Source organism: Bos indicus x Bos taurus, chromosome 7 (genome assembly GCF_003369695.1).
Source record: "Bos indicus x Bos taurus breed Angus x Brahman F1 hybrid chromosome 7, Bos_hybrid_MaternalHap_v2.0, whole genome shotgun sequence".
Taxonomy (NCBI): Eukaryota; Metazoa; Chordata; class Mammalia; order Artiodactyla; family Bovidae; genus Bos; species Bos indicus x Bos taurus.
Genome location: NC_040082.1, coordinates 58288590 through 58309114, shown reverse-complemented (window position 1 = coordinate 58309114; position 20525 = coordinate 58288590). Strand labels below are relative to the sequence as shown.

Below are 20525 nucleotides of genomic sequence, written 5' to 3'. Positions count from 1 at the left end.
AGTCAGGCCTGGTAAGAATAGGTAAATGTCAGAAACAAATGCATTAGCTTACTGGAAATCCTGCCAATTTTCAGTAATATTCTATTAACAATTCATAACAACGTGTGCTTAAATTTTTGAATCATACCTGGTAACACTGCAGCATCCATTTTGCCTGTGATTCTCATTTCATACTGTCATGTGGAAGATATACCATTTTAATTTTACTTTCCTTGTTCTATAGGGACTCTAGAGAACCGATAAAAGGTATTATGTTAAGCAGACTTGAGGTTCTGCTTTCTCTGTACTTTTTTGTTAAATTCTCCAATCTCTAAGGCTGAAATATATATATAATTTAGGGAGATAGATTGGTACATGTTCCCAAGTACAGGAGCAAAGAGGTATGCCAAAGTCATTTCAGTGACTATAGAGAGAATGGAAACTGAAACTCTGAAAACTCTGAAATTTATAGTCAAAATAAACTTAAAGTTAAAAAAAGTCATTTCTGCATGAGAGGTGAATCAAGCAGAGAAGTACACAGAATTCTAAACAGATGATCAGTGGAATTACTGATGAGTCCATTTAAAGTGATGATAGTGATGTGTTTGCTTTGATCTCTTACTATTCTGTTAATTTATTATTAATATTCTTCTAAACTAATATGGTAGCATAAGGTCAAATCATGCCCTAATGTGTTTTAAAGTGTTTATGAGACCATGATTTTTTCCCCCATGTCATTCAACTTTTGTTCAAGGATATGTCTGTGGGAAAAGAGCATAGTTATTATCTTTGGAGTTATAGTTAATAACTTTTATTTTTTAACTTCCAAATAATTGAATCATTTAAATGTCTGACCATGAGAGTCAAAATTATTCTGCATATGTTTCAAATAATGTTATTATTTTGAAAAAACACAGGTTTAAAAAAACCTACTCTTTTGGCATGGTAGCTATTGTTAGCAAATATCTTGAAATATAATTATTTAAAAGCAATATAGGTCACCTTAGATGATGGTAATGAATACTAAAGTGGTTGTATTCTAGTTCTTAAATATGGGGGGATGGATTAAGCCTAGATTGAAGACCAAAAATAATTTTTATGCTTATCTTTAGTACTTTCCTTTGTGGAAACTTACTCTTAAAAGGATCTACTGTGATTGCCTCTGGATAGAACTGGATAGCAGAAAGCAATGGAATAGGAGGCCTGTTTTGCATTCTACATTCTTCTGTGCCTTTTAGATTTTTTAAAGAACTATTTCACCCTATTCAAAATCTATGTAAAATTTTAACATATAAAATATTGGTTTAGCCAAAAAGTTCGTTCGGGTTTTCCCGTAAGATGTTACAAACTTTTGGTCAACCCAATATATGATAGTTTTGACCATGTGAAAAAAAAAAGTTTCATGAAAACAATCACCGGAGGAACAAGGTTCAAATATTTCAGCTGCGATCATCTTGTCTTTAAAGACTTCCTGAAATAAAGCAGAAAACGTAAGCTGCGGTTCCACACGAAGCCTCTGGGCGCCGCTGTCGGCCAGTGCAGGGCAAGCTCTGAAGCCCGGGATTCCTCAGCCTCTAGCCAGGGATTTCCTGCGCAGCCACCAACACAGAGAGAAGGAAACCCGCTTATACACTGGAGCTCCTGGCCGCGCATTCTCCCTAGCACACAAGGATTCCCAGCCCCTAGACTGGGGGTTCCGCCTGTCCTGGGCCAAATGCTTTACCGGTGTGCCATGTGCACTTTCTCCAACTAGAAAGACTGGGACCCAGCAAGAACTAGAGTGCGCAATGGGAGGGAGCTGCACGCAGACACGCCCGGCTGACCGGAGGCAGGTACTGTTTCTCTTCCTGCTGCCTTTGTTCTACCCGGCGCTCTGCGAGCAGATCCGCTACTCGATTCCCGAGGAGCTGGCCAAGGGCTCCGTGGTAGGGAATCTCGCCAGGGATCTAGGGCTCAGTGTCCTGGATGTGTCGGCTCGAAAGCTGCGAGTTAGCGCGGAGAAGCTGCTCTTCAACGTAGACGCGGAGAGCGGGGACTTACTTGTGAAGGACCGAATAGACCGTGAGCAGATATGCAAAGAGAGAAGATGTGAATTGCAGTTGGAAGCCGTGGTAGAAAATCCTTTAAATATTTTTCATATCATTGTGGTTGTTGAAGATATTAATGACCATGCTCCTCAATTCCATAAGGATGAAATATACTTAGAAATCAGTGAATCTGTCAGCCCGGGGACTGGAACAATTCTTGAGCCTGCAAATGATCCCGATATTAGTATGAATTCACTGAGCAAATACCAACTAAGTTCTAATGAGTATTTCTCGTTAGTGGTGAAAGACAATCCTGACGGGGGCAGATATCCAGAACTGGTATTGAAGAAGGCCCTAGACCGAGAAACGCAGAGCGTTCACCATTTGGTGCTGACAGCCTTAGACAGCGGGGATCCGCCGCAAAGCGGCACAGCTCAGATCCGAGTCCTGGTGGTGGATGCCAACGATAATCCCCCTGTGTTCAGCCAAGATGTGTACAAGGTCAGCCTTCGGGAAGATGTGCCCCCAGGCACCTACGTGCTGAGGGTGAGCGCTACCGATCAAGACGAAGGCGTCAATGCAGAGATCACCTACTCATTCCTTGGTGTGGCTGATACAGCCCGGCACGTGTTCTCTCTGGATTCTGCTACAGGAAACATCATAACTCATCAACCCTTGGATTATGAAAATGTAGGAAGATACGCCATGGTTGTGGAAGCAAAGGACAGAGGATCGCTCTCTACACGGTGTAAAGTAATTATTGAGGTTTTGGACGAAAATGACAACAGCCCAGAAATAATCATCACCTCTCTCTCAGATCAAATTTTGGAAGATTCCCCGCCAGGAATGGTTGTGGCTCTCTTCAAAACACGGGACCAGGATTCCAAGGAAAATGGAGAAGTCACGTGTAATTTAAGTAGAGACATTCCGTTTAAAATTCATTCTTCTTCTAATAATTACTACAAGTTAGTAACAGATGGGGCCCTGGACAGAGAACGGACTCCGGAATACAACGTCACTATCACAGCCGTTGACCGGGGCAAGCCGCCCCTCTCCTCCAGCACTGCCATTACCCTACGCATCACCGATGTCAACGACAACGCTCCGGTTTTCCACCAGGCTTCCTATGTGGTCCACGTGGCAGAAAACAACCCACCCGGCGCTTCCATCGCCCAAGTCAGCGCTCGCGACCCAGACCTGGGACCCAACGGCCAGGTGGTCTACTCCATCGTGGCCAACGACCTGGAGCCGCGCGCGCTGTCGTCCTACGTGTCCGTGAACCCGCAGAGCGGAGTGGTGTTCGCGCAGCGTGCCTTTGACCACGAGCAGTTGCGCGCATTCGAACTGACGCTGCAGGCCCGCGACCACGGCTCGCCCGCGCTCAGCGCCAACGTGAGCCTGCGCGTGCTGGTGGGCGACCGCAACGACAACGCGCCCAGGGTGCTGTACCCGGCGCTGGGGCCCGACGGCTCGGCGCTCTTCGACACGGTGCCCCGCGCCGCGCAGCCCGGCTACCTGGTCACCAAGGTGGTGGCGGTGGACGCAGACTCTGGACACAACGCCTGGCTGTCCTACCACGTGCTGCAGGCCAGCGAGCCCGGACTGTTCAGCGTGGGGCTACGCACGGGAGAGGTGCGCACGGCGCGGGCCTTGGGCGACAGGGACGCGGCCCGCCAGCGCCTGCTGGTCGCTGTGCGCGATGGGGGACAGCCGCCCCTCTCGGCCACCGCCACGCTGCTCCTGGTTTTCGCCGACAGCCTGCAGGAGGCGCTGCCGGACCTCAGTGACCGGCCCTCGCCCTCTGACCCCCAAGCTGAGCTGCAGTTTTACCTGGTGGTGGCCTTGGCCTTGATCTCGGTGCTCTTCCTCCTTACGGTGATTCTGGCCATCGCTGTGCGCCTTCGAAGCTCTTCCAGCCCCAGCGCTAGGGGCTTCTTTGGGTCTATTCTTTGTTCTAAGTCTGGTCCTGAGATTCCTCATACCTACAGTGAGGGAACGTTGCCCTATGCCTATAATTTATGTGTGCCTGGGAATCAAACTAATCCAGAACTTAATTTTCTCACATCTGTTGAACACTGTCCTGCCACACAAGATATTCTCAACAAAGATAGCTCTTCAGTGCTATTGGATAGCATTTTAACTCCTAGTATTGAAGCAGATAAGAACACTTTTAAACAGGTAAGTACTTAATACTTTTTATATTCCAGTATGCCAATATATTCTAATATAGCACTGTTATTTTGAGATTTTAGATTCCATCTCTTGATAAAATTCCTAAAATAAATCTATTTCAAACTCAAGGGTATTACTGTTAAGACTAAAGTTTACGACGCTGCAAACCCTCTACTGTTCAAATATATTTTAAGGTGAAGTATATAGAGAAGGCTCAGGTCGATTTTTCATGAAATAGAATACTTTTTTTTTTTTTTTTTTTGGCGGTGGCATGTGGGATATTAGTTCTCTGACCAGGGATTGAAGCTGCACCTCTTTGCACTAGAAGCATGGAGTCTCAACCACTGGACAACAAGGGAAATCCCTAGAATACCTTTTAATTAAGGATAAGGATTTATGCTGTGGTATTTTAAATGACAACTCTAATGAGATCCACATTCTCTCCAATGTTTATTTTACACAACAAAGAAACATTGGTAAGAATTATAGTCTTAATCCTAACTGATGATTTTGTTGGAACCGTGCTAGTTACACAACCACAAATACTGCTCCCTTTAGTCAATAAAAAACAAAGGGAATCAAATCTAACCTGCAAGTTTTCAGTTCCAGTAGTCTGAAATTATTTTAGCAAGCCTTTTTAATAGTTATTCTTTTCATAAGTGCTCTTGGTAAACCTTTAACATCATATCACATAACTTTATTGTCTGCAATTTTATGCTTTACAAATACTTGTGATTCTCAAAGAGGGGAGTGTAATAACTTCCGAACAGGAGCAATAGTTGCGTTTTTCTTTCTCGTTGCAATAATAAGATTGGGCTCCAGGCGCCGCTGTTCACCAATTAGGGAACGGGAAGCTGCAAGCTACAGAGTCCCTCCCTCCCTCCTACCTCTTCCTCACAAAGCTGAGTGAGGTGGATACTCACAGATCCTGATGCTGAAAACTTAAAAGTACTTCTCTTCGCTCTCTAATATATTTTTGGATGTAGTCAGCCAGGGACTTCGTAGATACATAAGCTGATTCAGAACCTAAAGGCTCAAGAAACCGCGGAATATCGGCTCAGCCATGGCGAAGCGGGAACTGCTTCTGGATTGCAGCGGGCTGGTCCTACTGTATATTTTCCTGGGGACGCTGCGGGAGTCGGGGGCCGGGCAGATCCGATACTTGGTGCCGGAAGAGACAGACAAAGGCTTCTTCGTGGGCAATGTTTCCCAGGACCTGGGGCTGGAGCCCAGGGAACTGGCGGAGCGCGGAGTCCGCATTGTCTCCAGAGGAAAGACGCAGCTTTTCGCACTAAATCCGCGAAGTGGCAGTTTGATCACCGCTGGTAGGATAGACCGGGAGGAGCTATGTGAGGCGGTTTCCTCCTGTTTTTTAAACATGGAGATACTTGTGGAAGATACCCTGAAGATTTACGGAGTGGAGGTGGAAATAATGGATATTAATGATAACGCCCCTAGCTTCCAGGAGGAGGAAGTAGAGATAAAAGTCAGTGAACACGCAACTCTGGGATCGCGATTTCCTCTTCCTAACGCTAGGGATCCAGACGTGGGAATGAACTCCCTCCAGCGCTACCAGCTCAATCCTAACAGTTACTTTTCCTTGCAAGTACGAGGCAGTATGGATGGGGCCAAGAATCCTGAGCTAGTGCTGGAGGGGAGCCTGGACCGGGAAACACAGGCTGCTCATCACCTCCTCCTCACAGCCTTAGATGGAGGAGATCCCATCCGCCAGGGCACTGTTCCGGTTCGCGTGGTGGTCCTCGATGTAAATGATCATATCCCCAAATTTACACAATCTACATATGAAGTGAGCGTTCCTGAGAACCTCAGCTCTGGAACTCGGGTGCTCACGGTGAATGCAACTGACCCAGATGAGGGAATCAACGGGCAAGTAGTGTATTCATTCCGAAATGTGGAAAGCAAAGCTTCTAAAATATTCCAGTTGAATTCTCTATCTGGAGATGTCTTAATACAGGGTTCTCTGGATTTTGAGAAATATAGATTCTATGAGATGGAAATTCAAGCCCAAGATGGCGGAGGTCTCTCTACCACTGCTAAAATGTTGGTCACAGTTGTGGATGTGAATGATAATGCTCCAGAAATAACTATCACATCTTCTACTAATTCGGTGCTGGAAAACTCTCCTCCGGGTACGGTGATTGCTCTTCTAAATGTGCAAGATCAAGACTCCGGAGAAAATGGTCAAGTTTCCTGTTTCGTTCCAAATAATCTGCCTTTTAAACTAGAAAAGACTTACGGAAATTATTACAAGTTGATAACAAACAGAGCATTGGACAGGGAGCAGGTTCAGAGCTATGATATAACACTGACAGCAACAGATCAGGGAAGTCCACCCTTGTCTACAGAAACTCACATTTTACTGAATGTAGCAGATGACAATGATAACCCACCCACTTTTACGGACTCCTCTTATTCTGCCTACATTCTGGAAAACAACCCCAGAGGGGCCTCCTTCTTCTCGGTGACTGCACTTGACCAGGACAGCAAAGAGAATGCCCAGGTCACTTATTCTCTGGCAGAGGATACCCTCCAGGGAGCACCTCTATCCTCCTACATCTCCATAAACTCAGACACTGGCATTCTGTATGCTCTGTGTTCCTTCGACTACGAACAGTTCCATGAACTGCAGTTGTGGGTGACGGCGCATGACAGTGGGAACCCACCACTCAGCAGCAACGTATCACTGAGCATATTCGTGCTGGACCAGAATGACAATGTACCCGAAATCCTATACCCCGCCCTCCCCACGGATGGCTCCACAGGCGTGGAGCTAGCACCCCGCTCCGCAGAGCCCGGCTACCTGGTCACCAAGGTGGTGGCAGTGGACAGAGACTCAGGACAGAACGCCTGGTTGTCCTACCGCCTGCTCAAGGCCAGTGAGCCAGGGCTCTTCTTAGTGGGGCTGCACACGGGCGAGGTGCGCACAGCGCGGGCCCTGCTGGACAGAGACGCGCTCAAGCAGAGCCTGGTGGTGGGGGTCCAGGACCACGGCCAGCCCCCTCTCTCGGCCACCGTCACGCTCACGGTGGCTGTGGCTGACAGCATCCCAGATGTCCTGGCTGATCTAGGCAGCCTGGAGTCTCCAGCCAGCCCCGAAGACTCAGGCCTCACACTCTATCTGGTGGTGGCGGTGGCCGCGGTCTCCTGTGTCTTCCTCGCCTTTGTCATTGTGCTACTGGCTCTCAGACTGCGGCGCTGGCACATGTCGCGTCTGCTCCAGGCTTCCGGCAGCGGGTTGGCTGGCGTGCCGGCGTCTCAGTTTGTGGGCGTGGACGGGGTGCGGGCTTTCCTGCAGACCTATTCGCACGAGGTCTCGCTCACCGCAGACTCTCCGGGGAGTCACGTGATCTTCCCGCAGCCGAACTACGCGGACACGCTCGTAAGTCAAGAGAGCTGTGGGAAAAGCGAGCCTCTTTTGATAACTGAAGATTCAGTTACAGGTTTAAGCAAATGTGATCCTACTGGTAATCAGGTGAGATTTATTTCCTGCCTTCCAATTGTTGATGTCTGTGCATAGGTCTTATAAGATTACTTTCCCCCCCCCCCCCCCCGAGCCTATTGTATGAACTGTTTGGGAGGGGGTGTATGTTCTTGTATAAAGCAAAGCATGTGAAATTCTGTACTTTACCTTTCATCAGGTTATCATCATTTTCCAGGAAGGTTTTGTGAAAGTTTTTTTCTTCTTTTGGTCCTGGCAGGTTCTTTTGTTTCTTTGTTTGAATTTCAGAGGTCCAGTTCTGTTATCATTGGTTTTAAATTGAATTTTAGTAATATTTTTCTATCATCAGTGTTTGGCTATCAATGTAAACTGGTTGTGTTCAAGTTAATGATTCATAAACATTTTTATTTATTTCATTTCAGCTTTGTATTGCCTCCACAGATTTATACTTATATTCTACCATTATTTGTTTTACTTCTAATACTCATGTTGACTCAACAGCATACTTACTCTAGCTCTTTTTCTTCATCTATAATACATATACACACATACTCACACATATACACTTTTACACACAGAAGCTTTTTTTTCTGAGCACAAAACAATTCTCTTTTGACTTTTGGTGATTAGTAATGTTTAGCTTCTGTTGATTATTTCAACCTTATCTCATTTCTTTGCCTCATTAAAATAAGACATACTGACTCCCTTTTAAATATGAGGCTCTCTTGGGAGAGAAAATGTAGAACATATTTTTCATCTTAAGTTCTAGACATCTTTTCTATTTATACAGTGAAGTCACTAGATTGTTCTGAAGAAGTAGTTGAATTGTAGAACTGGTATTATTTCCTTTTATTCTTTTACTTGAACTTTAGTGTCTGTGTATTGTTGAAGAATTTTTTTAATGTAGTAAATTCTCCTATAGAAATAATTTTTAATTTTGATCCAGTGCTTCTCAAAAAGTTATTTTCAAATCTGCTAAACATGTTTACATTTTTTAGATTTATTCATATGGAATATTTTGTGAATATAAGAGATGGAGTGGGTATTTAGACTTCATGAGATTGATTTAGCTGGTATTCCTCTGGATATTTTGTTTGTTTTCAGTATGCTTAGGAGTCTTGGACTCATCTTTATTTCCTTTGCAAACTCACTTTAAAGCATTTTATTGAAGTATGGTTGATTTACAGTGTTAATTTGTGCTGCATAGAAAGACTGATTCCATTCTATGGAATACACACACACACACACACACACATGGGCTTCCCTCATAGCTCAGTTGATAAAGAATCCACCTGCAATGCAGAAGACCCCAGTTAGATTCCTGGGTCAGGAAGATCCTCTGGAGAAGGGATAAGCTATCCACTTCAGTATTCTTGGACTTCCCTTGTGGCTCAGCTGGTAAAGAATCCGCCTGCAATGCAAGAGACCCTAGTTAGATTACTGGGTCAGGAAGATCCTCTGGAGAAGGGAAAGGCTACCCACCCCAGTATTCTAGCCTAGAGAATTCCTTGGACTGTATATTACATGGGCTGTCAGAGAGTCGGACACAGCTGAGCAACCTTCACTATATACATATGCTTTTTTCTCATTATGGTTTATCACAGGATGTTGAATATAGTTCCTTGTGCTATACAGTAGGCCTTGTTGTTCATCCATCCTTTTAATAGTTTGCATCTGCTAATCCCAAACTCTCAATCCTTCCCTCCTTCACCCCTTCTCCCCCTTGGCAATGACAAGTCTATTCTCTATATCTGTGTGTAAACTCATTTTTTAAATTGAAGTATAGTTGATTTACAACATTGTGTTACTTTCATGTAAACTCATTTTTATATTAAATAGTAGTACACTCAATTCTTGGGGCTTCCATGATGGCTTAGATGGTAAAGAATTTGCCTACAATGAAGGAGACCTGGGTTTGATCTCTGACTGGGGAAGATCTCCTGGAGAAGGGAATGGCTACCCACTCCAGTATTCTTGCCTGGAGAATTCCATGGACAGAGGATCCTGGTGGGCTACAATCCGTGGGGTCACAAAGAGCCAGACACAACTGAATGATTCATACTTTCACTTTTTTTTTTCATAATCAGTTCTTACGTTCAGAACCACCTTGTTATTGAACCTAATAGTTACCTAATAGTGTGTTATCTGAAGCAATGCCTAGGAAAGTTAAGGGAAGAAAGAAAACTTTTCTAGGGTATTGATCTCAGGAATCATCTCCATAGTCAACAATTCAGCTCAACACTCTCACAGCACTTCTAGATATTTCGCCCAGATTACTTGCATATTCACCTTTCCTTTTAAGATATCCCTTCTCATTTCAGAACTGACCTTACTATGATTAACTATAAATTGAGTATCTAATGTTTGAGCAAAAAGAATTTCAGCTGTAAGGAAAGGGAAGTCCTGCAACAGCTGCCTAAATTTGTCTTGAAGTCAAGAAAAACATTGAGTGTTTTGAGCATCATCAGGATAGAATTTATGCTTATGAGATTCCAAACTGAGGAAAAAGATTTAAGGCATTTTACTTGAATGGAAACTAGTTGAATAAAAGGAATATGAGGCTTTTGCTGGGAGAGGGAGGTTGTTCCGTATTTTTAAAAAACATAATCTGAACTAGTTAGGAGTTGGCAACCAAGATCTTAGAGAACAAAATGGAAAGGCTGGTTTTGACACTTGAGATTAAGAAGGTTATTTTGATTAGAGATAGATAAAGTTCTGTTGAGATGCAACTTAAGGTACAGTTAAATAAAAGGATAAAACTAGAACGCTCACATTTCATGTCATTAAATTCCTATAGTAACCTACTAGGGTACCCTTTTATATTTATGATGAAAGTGTAAAACACTTCATAATTCTTTTCGTAAATGTCTTTGATAAGTAACAAGGAAGACTTTATGGTATTGGCTATTCTTATCCTGAGTAATGCCCTATACAGCTCCGATCTCACCTTCTCTGATGAAAGGAGAAAACTCATATGCATATCAGATTGAAGATAATACTGGGTATCATTTCACAGCTGTCAAAATGTCCCCAAACCACTTGGTGGGGCTGTTTTTCCACGTGGTCTTCGTGGAGAGAAGACTACTTTTGTTCTTCCAATATGTGCATTTCCTCTGATTAGAAAAAGACAAACTTTCCTCATTATTGGATTAATGGCTCTTCTATAGGATCTCACCTCTAAGGAGCCCTGTTTGGTTATAAACACTGGAGAATAGACCTATCCAAAACTCCTAAACTGCCTCATTCACCATAAATCAGTTCAACATATCTGCTGGAATACTGAATCCCATTATTTACAAGGCTTCGGACTGCAGTTTGCTAAATAGACTCCGAGCGCCGCTGTTGGCCAATGCGCTGCAAGAACTAGCTTTCCGTGTCTACCCGAGTGATTTCTTGCGCAGTCACACAATCAAGTCCGAAGGAAGAGTAGCCAGTTCTCAGGCTTGCTACTCCGCAAATCTGATTCCGGAATACCGATTAGGTTGTCTTCAAACTGGGAGCGTTGAGTTTTCTATGTGGTCGATGTAAATATTTTAAACGCAATTTGCAAACCATCTCTTCACATCGGAGGCTGCAGCATCGCAGAGAAGAATGGGAAATAGGGCGAAGCAGAGAAGCAGTACCCGGCGGCGGCAAGTACTCTTTCCTTTCTTGCTGCCTTTGTTCTGCGGGGCGCTTTCCGAACAGATCCGCTATTCTATTCCAGAAGAAATGACCAGAGGCTCCGTGGTGGGGAATCTGGCCGAGGACCTGGGGCTGCATGTACAGGATTTATTGACCCGCAACCTCAGAGTTAGTTCTGAGAAACTATACTTTACTGTAAACACGGAGAATGGGAACTTACTTGTGAGTGACAGAATAGATCGGGAGTCGCTCTGTCCCCAAAACCCTTTGTGTGTTGTACCCTTGGAAATTGTAGCAGAGAATCCTATAAATGTTTTTCACATAAACGTGATGATAGAAGATATAAATGACAATCCACCTCATTTCCCCCAAAATAACATCGTTATACAAATCAACGAGTTTGCAATTCCAGGAACTCGGTTTGGTCTGGAGTCAGCTATCGATGCAGATGTAGGGCCTAACTCTCTTCAGAGTTACCAACTGAGCTATAATGAGCATTTCTCTCTCATGGTTGAGTATAAGGCTGAAGGCAAGAATGCCCCAGAATTAGTGCTGGAGAAGCCCCTGGACAGGGAGCAACAGCGTTCCCACCTCCTGATTTTGACAGCAGTGGATGGCGGTGATCCCGTCCAAACTGGCACCACTCAAATCAGGGTCAAGGTCACTGATGCCAATGATAACCCTCCAGTGTTCAGTCAGGATGTGTACAAAGTTAGCCTGCGTGAGAACTCACCCCCAGGCACTTTTGTGCTAAAGGTGAAGGCCACTGACCAGGATGAGGGCATCAATGCAGAAATCACCTACTCCTTCAAAACACTGCGAGGTATTGGAAACATGTTTGTGCTGGATCATCAAAGTGGAGAAATTAAATCCAACGGTCCTATAGATTTTGAAATCAGTAGCAGTTATATCATAAGCATAGAAGCCAAGGACGGTGGAGGCATGACCGGTGAGTGTAAAATTATATTGGACGTTGTAGATGAGAACGACAATGCCCCAGAGGTGGTTTTCACTTCCGTGTCTAGTTCCATAACCGAGGATGCAGAACCTGGAACTGTGATTGCTCTGTTCAAAACACATGATAAAGATTTGGGAGAAAATGGGGAGGTCACATGTCTCATAAAAGAAAAAGTTCCTTTTCGAATTGAATCTTCCGCCAATAATTACTACAAGCTTGTGACAGATGGCGCCCTGGACCGGGAGCAGACCCCGGAGTACAATGTCACCATCGCAGCCACAGACAGGGGCAAGCCGCCCCTCTCCTCCAGCAGAAGCGTCACTCTACGAATCACCGATGTCAATGACAACGCTCCAGTTTTCCACCAGGCCTCCTACGTGGTCCACGTGGCAGAGAACAATCCACCCGGCGCCTCCATTGCGCAAGTCAGCGCCTCCGACCCAGACCTGGGACCCAATGGCCGTGTCTCCTACTCCATCGTGGCCAGCGACCTGGAGCCACGACCGCTGTCGTCTTACCTGTCCGTGAACCCGCAGAGCGGCGTGGTGTTCGCGCAGCGCGCCTTCGACCACGAGCAGCTGCGCGCCTTCGAGCTGACGCTGCAGGCCCGCGACCACGGCTCGCCCGCGCTGAGCGCCAACGTGAGCCTGCGCGTGCTGGTGGGCGACCGCAACGACAACGCACCCAGGGTGCTGTACCCGGCGCTGGAGCCCGACGGCTCGGCGCTCTTCGACACGGTGCCCCGCGCCGCGCAGCCCGGCTACCTAGTCACCAAGGTGGTGGCGGTGGACGCAGACTCTGGACACAACGCCTGGCTGTCCTACCACGTGCTGCAGGCCAGCGAGCCCGGACTGTTCAGCGTGGGGCTGCGCACGGGCGAGGTGCGCACGGCGCGGGCCTTGGGCGACAGGGACGCGGCCCGCCAGCGCCTGCTGGTCGCTGTGCGCGATGGGGGACAGCCGCCCCTCTCGGCCACCGCCACGCTGCTCCTGGTTTTCGCCGACAGCCTGCAGGAGGCGCTGCCGGACCTCAGTGACCGGCCCGCACCGTCTGACCCCCAGGCCGAGCTGCAGTTTTACCTGGTGGTGGCCTTGGCCTTGATCTCGGTGCTCTTCCTCCTTGTGGTGATTCTGGCCATCGTCCTGAGCTTTCGGCGCTCCTCTAGCCTGGCCACCTGGGGCTGTTTTCAGCCTGATCTCTGTTCTAAGACTGGACCTGAGGTTCTCCCCAACTACAGTGAGGGGACTTTGCCTTATTCCTACAATCTGTGCGTTGCGGATTCTCAGAAAACAAGGTTCGACTTTCTCACCTTGACACCAGAAGTGGTATCCCCACAAGATCTTTCCAATGAAGCTTCTTTGGTAGTAAGTGTCACTGAGGAGAATAACAAGTTAAGCTGTAACTCTGTTGCCTCTATTCAAGTGAGTTTTAATGAATGCCTTTCATCTGCATATGGGTTTGGATTATTTTGAAACCAATATTTAAAAAAGAAAAAACCTTAAACAGAGTATATCTACTATCACTTCACTTTTGTTTGCCCACTCTGTCTTTTCTGTTTCTTTCTGGGTAGATCAGCAACTCTTATTATTAACCCTCAAGTATTTTAAATATTTTGACAATTTCATGAGTTATTCTATTATCCCCCCACAAAATCTCTCTTACTGTGAGATGTGGATACTACAATGCTGCTGCCATTCAAATATTTTTAATGGAAGCATAATTGTTTTTCCTGTGAGTATTTCTCCTTTTTAGAACATCAATATCTTAGGATGTAAGGCTTTTCTTTACTCTTTTTTTTTTTTCTTTACTCTTTTAACTACAAAGTGAGAGGGGAATGCATACAAACTTTAAAATTAAGGACATAATAATGACTACATAATATTTAGGTACATTTGCTAGGGATTCTTTGAGTACCATTGAACAGATAAATTTTATGTCCTACCTTTTCTCAGAGCTACCTGTTGATTTCATTGAAGTATTAAAGATGTTATTTATGATATACCTGCCACTTATGCTTATCCTCATAAACCTTTACCTATGTGAAAGCACAATAGATTTTTCCCCTATATTTTGGTGGGCTTCCAAATATATTACCAGTAAGTGTCAGTAACTGGAATTTGGTGTTTCCCAGAAAAAGGTGAGTTTATAATATTTTGGTTTCTAATTTTCCTAGACATTCTCTTTTTTAACTGAAGTATAGTTGATTTACAGTGTTGTGTTAGTTTCTTATGTACAGCAGTGATTCATATATACATATTCTTTTTTCAAATTCTTTTCCGATGTGGTTTATCACAGGATGTTGATCCTAAACATTCTTTTGAAATATATTAGTAGAGTCCTACCCATATCCTCAGCAAATGCTAGTTGGAATGCTTTCTTTTTTTATTTTATTGTGATTGTGCCCCTCCTACCATCTCATTGCAGCTTCTCCTTTGACTTTGGATGTGGGGTATCTTTTTTGGTGGGTTCTGCATCTTTCTGTCCATGGTTGCTTAGCAATTTGTTGTGATTTTTGGCACTCTTGAAGTTGGTGAGCACATGTCTTTCTACTCTGCCATCTTGAACCAGTGTCTCTGGAATGCTTCTATTTTGTTCTAAAAATGTGTGTCTTCTTCACTTGATTTCCTGTCAAGTGTGATTCTGATAACGTGTACAATCACATTTCTTATTTTTAGGTTGCCATATTATTGTAAAAATTTGATTTTTAAATGCTAAATGTCAACCTGTTAAAGTAGTTCTTCCATTTAGGCAAATTTAAGAATCTACCGACAAATTTTGCCTCAGATTTTAGTTGAGGGAGAATTTTTAAATTATTGTTATATATTTTCTCAAAACATGAAACGCCTTACGAGATTCCCATAATAGGTATGTATGTGTGCTGGGGGTGATACCAAAGCTGGTGTACTAAAATTACATGGTTAAATTTACTGTGTATAGAAACTTCATGTAAAAGCTCATCAGAAAAATCAGAATATACATACAGGTACAGAAAATAATCTCAGGAAGGTGGCTGTTTATGAGAAGTTTAGGGAAATAAAAAGAAGTTCACTGAAATTCCAAATAAGATGAATACAGTAGTTTTAGTTGGGTCCACTTTCATCCCTATTTGAAGAACAGTAGGTGGAGCTATTTAAGGTCTAGAAACCAAAATGGTTTCCCGGACTTTAAGACTGTGCAGTAATTGGTTAGGACTCTGAGTGCCGCTGTTCACCAACCAGGGAGAGAAGAGCAGAGAGAGATCCTGCCAGCCGTGCACGCGCGTGAAGCACAAAGCACCGAAAAAAATTAACCATCTCTCGGACTGTGAGGAAACTGAGCAGAAGAGCTCGGGTCCCCAAACTGTAGATTTTAAGGACGAATGAGCTGATCCGGACTTCGGTGATCAAGGGAAGAACTGGAAGTTAATACTCAAGGAAGGTAACAATGATTCCTGCGCGAATGCACGGGGACTGCAAAAAGCTAGTCTTGCTGGTAGTTCTCCTGGGGGTTCTGTGGGAAACTGGAGGCACACAAATCTATTATTCAGTTCCCGAGGAGCTGGAGAAAGGCTCTAGGGTGGGGAACATCGCCAAGGATCTGGGGTTGGAGCCTCAGGAACTGGAGGAGCGCGGAGTCCGCATCGTCTCCAGAGGTAGGACACAACTTTTCGATCTGAATCCGCGGAGCGGCAGCTTGGTCACAGCAGGCAGGATAGACCGGGAGGAGCTCTGTATGGGGGCCGTTAAGTGTCAACTAAATCTGGAGATTCTGATGGAGGATCAAGTGAAAATATACGGGGTAGTGGTAGAAGTGAGGGACATTAATGATAACGCCCCATATTTCCAGGAAGGTGAATTAGAAATAAAAATGAGTGAATACGCAGCTAAAGGGATGAGGTTCCCCCTTCCCCACGCTTGGGATCCGGATATAGGGAAGAATTCACTCCAGAGCTACGATCTCAGTAGTGATACTCACTTCTCCCTTGACGTGCAAAGCGGAGCAGATGGTAATAAGTACCCGGAATTAGTGCTGGAGCGCGCCCTGGACCGCGAGGAAAAGGCCGTTCACCGCCTGGTTCTCACGGCCTTGGACGGGGGCGATCCAGTCCGCACTGGCACTGCGCGCATCCGTGTGATGGTCCTTGATGCGAACGACAACGCACCAGCGTTTGCTCAATCCGAGTACCGTGTGAGCGTTCCGGAGAATGTGGCCGTGGGCACTAAACTGCTTCTGGTAAATGCCACCGACCCTGATGAAGGATCCAATGCGGAAGTGATGTATTCCTTCCGGTATGTGGACAACAAAGCGGCCCAACTTTTCGAGCTAGATTGTAATTTAGGGACAATTTCAACAATAGGGGAGTTGAACTACGAGGAATCAGGATTCTACGAGATGGAAGTGCAAGCAACGGATAACGCAGGATATTCTGCACGAGCCAAAGTCCTGATCACAGTTTTGGATGTGAATGACAACGCCCCTGAAGTAGTAGTCACCTCTCTCTCCAGCTCCATTCCGGAAAACTCTCCCAGAGGGACGTTAATTGCCCTTTTAAATATAAATGATCAAGACTCCGGGGAAAATGGACGAGTAACCTGTTTCGTCCAAAGGAATCTGCCCTTTAAATTAGAAAAGTCTTATGGAAATTATTATAGTTTAATGACAGACACACTCCTAGACCGAGAAGTGGTTCCTAGCTACAATATCACCGTGATGGCCACTGATCGAGGAAGCCCGCCCCTGTCCAGGGAAACTCACATCACCTTGAACGTGGCAGACATCAACGACAACGCGCCTGCCTTCTCTCAAGCCTCCTACTCGGCATATATCCTAGAAAACAACCCCAGAGGAGCTTCCATCATCTCTGTGACCGCCTATGACCCCGACTATGGAGAGAATGCCCAAGTCACTTACTCCTTGGTGGAGGACACCCTCCAGGGAGCTCCCTTGTCCTCCTACGTCTCCATAAACTCAGACACTGGTGTCCTGTATGCGCTCCGCTCCTTCGACTATGAACAATTCCGAGACTTAGAGCTACAAGTGATAGCACATGACAGCGGGGACCTTCCACTCAGCAGCAACGTTTCTCTGAGCCTGTTCGTGCTGGACCAGAACGACAACTCGCCAGAGATCCTCTTCCCCGTCGTACCTACCGATGGCTCCACAGGCGTGGAGCTAGCACCCCGCTCCGCAGAGCCCGGTTACCTGGTCACCAAGGTGGTGGCAGTGGACAGAGACTCAGGACAGAACGCCTGGTTGTCCTACCGCCTGCTCAAGGCCAGTGAGCCAGGGCTCTTCTCAGTGGGGCTGCACACGGGCGAGGTGCGCACAGCGCGGGCCCTGCTGGACAGAGACGCGCTCAAGCAGAGCCTGGTGGTGGCAGTCCAGGACCACGGCCAGCCCCCTCTCTCGGCCACCGTCACGCTCACGGTGGCTGTGGCTGACAGCATCCCAGATGTCCTGGCTGATCTAGGCAGCCTGGAGTCTCCAGCCAGCTTCGACGACTCAGGCTTCACACTCTATCTGGTGGTGGCGGTGGCCGCGGTCTCCTGTGTCTTCCTCGCCTTTGTCTTTGTGCTACTGGCGCTCAGATTGCGGCGCTGGCACATGTCGCGTCTGTTCCAGGCTTCGGGCAGCGGGTTGGCTGGCGTGCCGGCGTCTCAGTTTGTGGGCGTGGACGGGGTGCGGGCTTTCCTGCAGACCTATTCGCACGAGGTCTCGCTCACGGCGGACTCTCGGGGGAGTCACGTGATCTTCCCGCAGCCGAACTACGCGGACACGCTCATCAGTCAAGAGAGCTGTGAGAAAAGCGAGCCTCTCTTGCTCTCAGGCGATTCCGTGTTTTCTAAAGATAATGGTGCATTAATTCAGGTGAGTGCATATCAAGCATTCTCTTAGCTTTGAGCAAGATACCTCTTCTTATGGGTGATTAATATTTATTTGGAATCTATTAAACAGACCCCAAGAAATTTATATGAACATTGCAGACACCGATGACAACCCGGCGGTCTTCCTTCAGGCCCTCCCTCACACCTTATTTATAACAATTTAAAATATATATTGTATATTCATATATTAAATTTTATATCTATGAAGTACTTTTTAATACTCTATATTATTTTTCTAATTTTAAGTAATTTTCTAATTTACTGTACCAATTCTTATGAGTTACCAACTCTTCCTGGTTTTCATTGCTGTTTTAATTTTTCATTGGCCATGCAACAGTTTTATGTTCAACATCCGATGACAGTTTATGTGTTAAGAACACAGATTCTTCTAGAGAGGATAAATCTCATTCAATGAAAAGTCTATAAATGATATTTTATGTAAAGTTTTATAAATAGAGCGACTTCTGCTGCTGCTGCTGCTGCTGCTAAGTCGCTTCAGTGTCCAACTCTGTGCGACCCCATAGACGGCCTCCTACCAGGCTCCTCTGTCCCTGGGATTCTCCAGGCAAGAACACTGGAGTGGGTTGCCATTTCCTTCTCCAATGCATGAAAGTGAAAAGTGAAAGGGAAGTCGCTCAGCCCTGTCCGACTCTTAGCGACCCCATGGACTGCAGCCTACCAGGCTCCTCTGTCCATGGGATTTTCCAGTCAAGAGTACTGGAGTGGGGTGCCATTGCCCTCTCCGAGAGGGACTTCTAACTACACACAAAATTGTTTAACAATTTCATAAATTGCATTTAGTTTCTTTTAAAGTGCAGTGATTCTTTCTGGTCATTAGAGATGTATACATTATACTTTCTCAGAATCCTAAGTCATTTCATGGTTTCAAATTATTCACAAAATCCCAAATATCATGAGTTTATTCTTATGCATTTAAAACTTTCTCATTGAAATATACACAGTGTAAGTGTTGTCATGAGGAAAAACTGAAGAGATTATTTTTTTAATCCCTATTATAAATTTTAGGAATACAAGTCTGTATGTGTTCCCAGGTTAGATATTTCTTTTGCCTGTTTTATCTACATGGATGATCTTAATGATGTTTCTGTGAAATATTCAGAGTTGGCAAATTGTGTTTTGAGCACATTTTTGATATCGTGGTAAATTTATAGCAATTCTCTCTTCAAGTGTAAAATTTCCCATAATTCTCACATACATGGAAAATTTTCTTGAAAATGTACAAATTCTGTTTTCTTGTATCTTTATGCTTATTGTAGAATGTCAAACAGAAATCAAATGCTAAATATACTACTCTTGGGAAAGCATTGCTGGAACCTATGAGAAGCCTGGTTTCTTTTGGTGAATTCTTATAAAGGGGTAGGAAAGTATTGCATCCTAATTATTTTCTCCTGACTTGTTTCCTTTCTATTTTCAAAAATATAATAGTTAATTAAAACCTAGGCTTATAAAAGAGATTGAAAACCATTTGGGGAATGAAAGATAATCAAATTGCCCTAAAATGAGACCATTGTTGCTACTGAAATTTACATGTCACTTTATGGTTCTTAACCAAGACAATAAAAGGAAGCATAGCATGGGTCTACCTGTCAGATTTTTTTAATGAAGTTTTTGAGCTTATTGAAAATAGCAGTTTGTATTGACATTAAGTTCCAGATGGAATTTTTAAAAATAATTTTTAAAAGTATGTATTTACTTATTTGGCTGTGTCAGGTCTTTTTGTGGCACACAGAACCTTCAATTTTCTTTGCAGCATATGGGATCTTTAGTTGCAGCATGCAGGCTCTTTTGGTGGTGTCATGGCATCAGAACTCTTAATTGCTTCATGTGGGATCTAGTTCCCTGACTAGGATTTGAACCTGGGCCCCCTGGATTGAGTGCACATAGTCCCAGCAACTGGACCACCAGGGAAGCCCCCCAAATGGAATTTAGTAAGTAGACCTTTCTAAATAATATCAGGGAAAACAGAAGCAAGCATAACTTCTATTGTTTTGTAAAAGCTATCAAAATGTTTATCAGGTGGCCAGTTTCATGTGTCCCTTGATTCAATGAAAGATGTAATATCGCCCAATTATGTTTATTTCTATTCACATAACCTCATTTAGGGACAAACCATTAAGAGCTAGGGTAATGATTAGTGATGACCTTTAGGCTGTATCTCAAGTATCAGTGATCTCAATTATGCTTCCAGTATAAGCTAAATTGGTTTCATTAAATACTTGTTGAGTGAATGAATGGACAAATTTATGTGCTCTGGATATTACCTAATATCGGTACACTAAGACGTAGTGGGATAAACAGCAGCTGTATAATGAAGTGTGTGTGATCTTTAACATTATTTAATTGCTTTCAGGTTCAGCAAAATAAGAATTGTAATATGGAATCTGAAAGACTGTGGTGAAGACTAGTGATAACATATAATA

General features: G+C 44.7%; 1 protein-coding gene across 22 annotated transcripts in view; it reads left to right on the top strand.

Annotated features, from left to right (window-relative positions):
• Nucleotides 1–20525, top strand: part of LOC113895237 (protocadherin gamma-C4) — a 182256-nt gene that overhangs the window by 79576 nt on the left and 82155 nt on the right. Inside the window, exon 1 of one of the 22 annotated variants that reach the window (XM_027546181.1) lies at nt 1549–4184. The exons of 17 other annotated variants lie outside the window; for them this stretch is intronic. In XM_027546181.1, coding sequence (XP_027401982.1) covers nt 1767–4184 — 2418 coding nt within the window. In that variant the 5' untranslated portion in view covers nt 1549–1766. Of the gene's footprint in view, nt 1–1548; nt 4185–5041; nt 7672–11027; nt 13642–15122; nt 18068–20525 lie in introns of those variants that run through there. 4 more of the 22 variants (XM_027546169.1, XM_027546185.1, XM_027546188.1 and 1 more) reach the window with 4 other exon arrangements.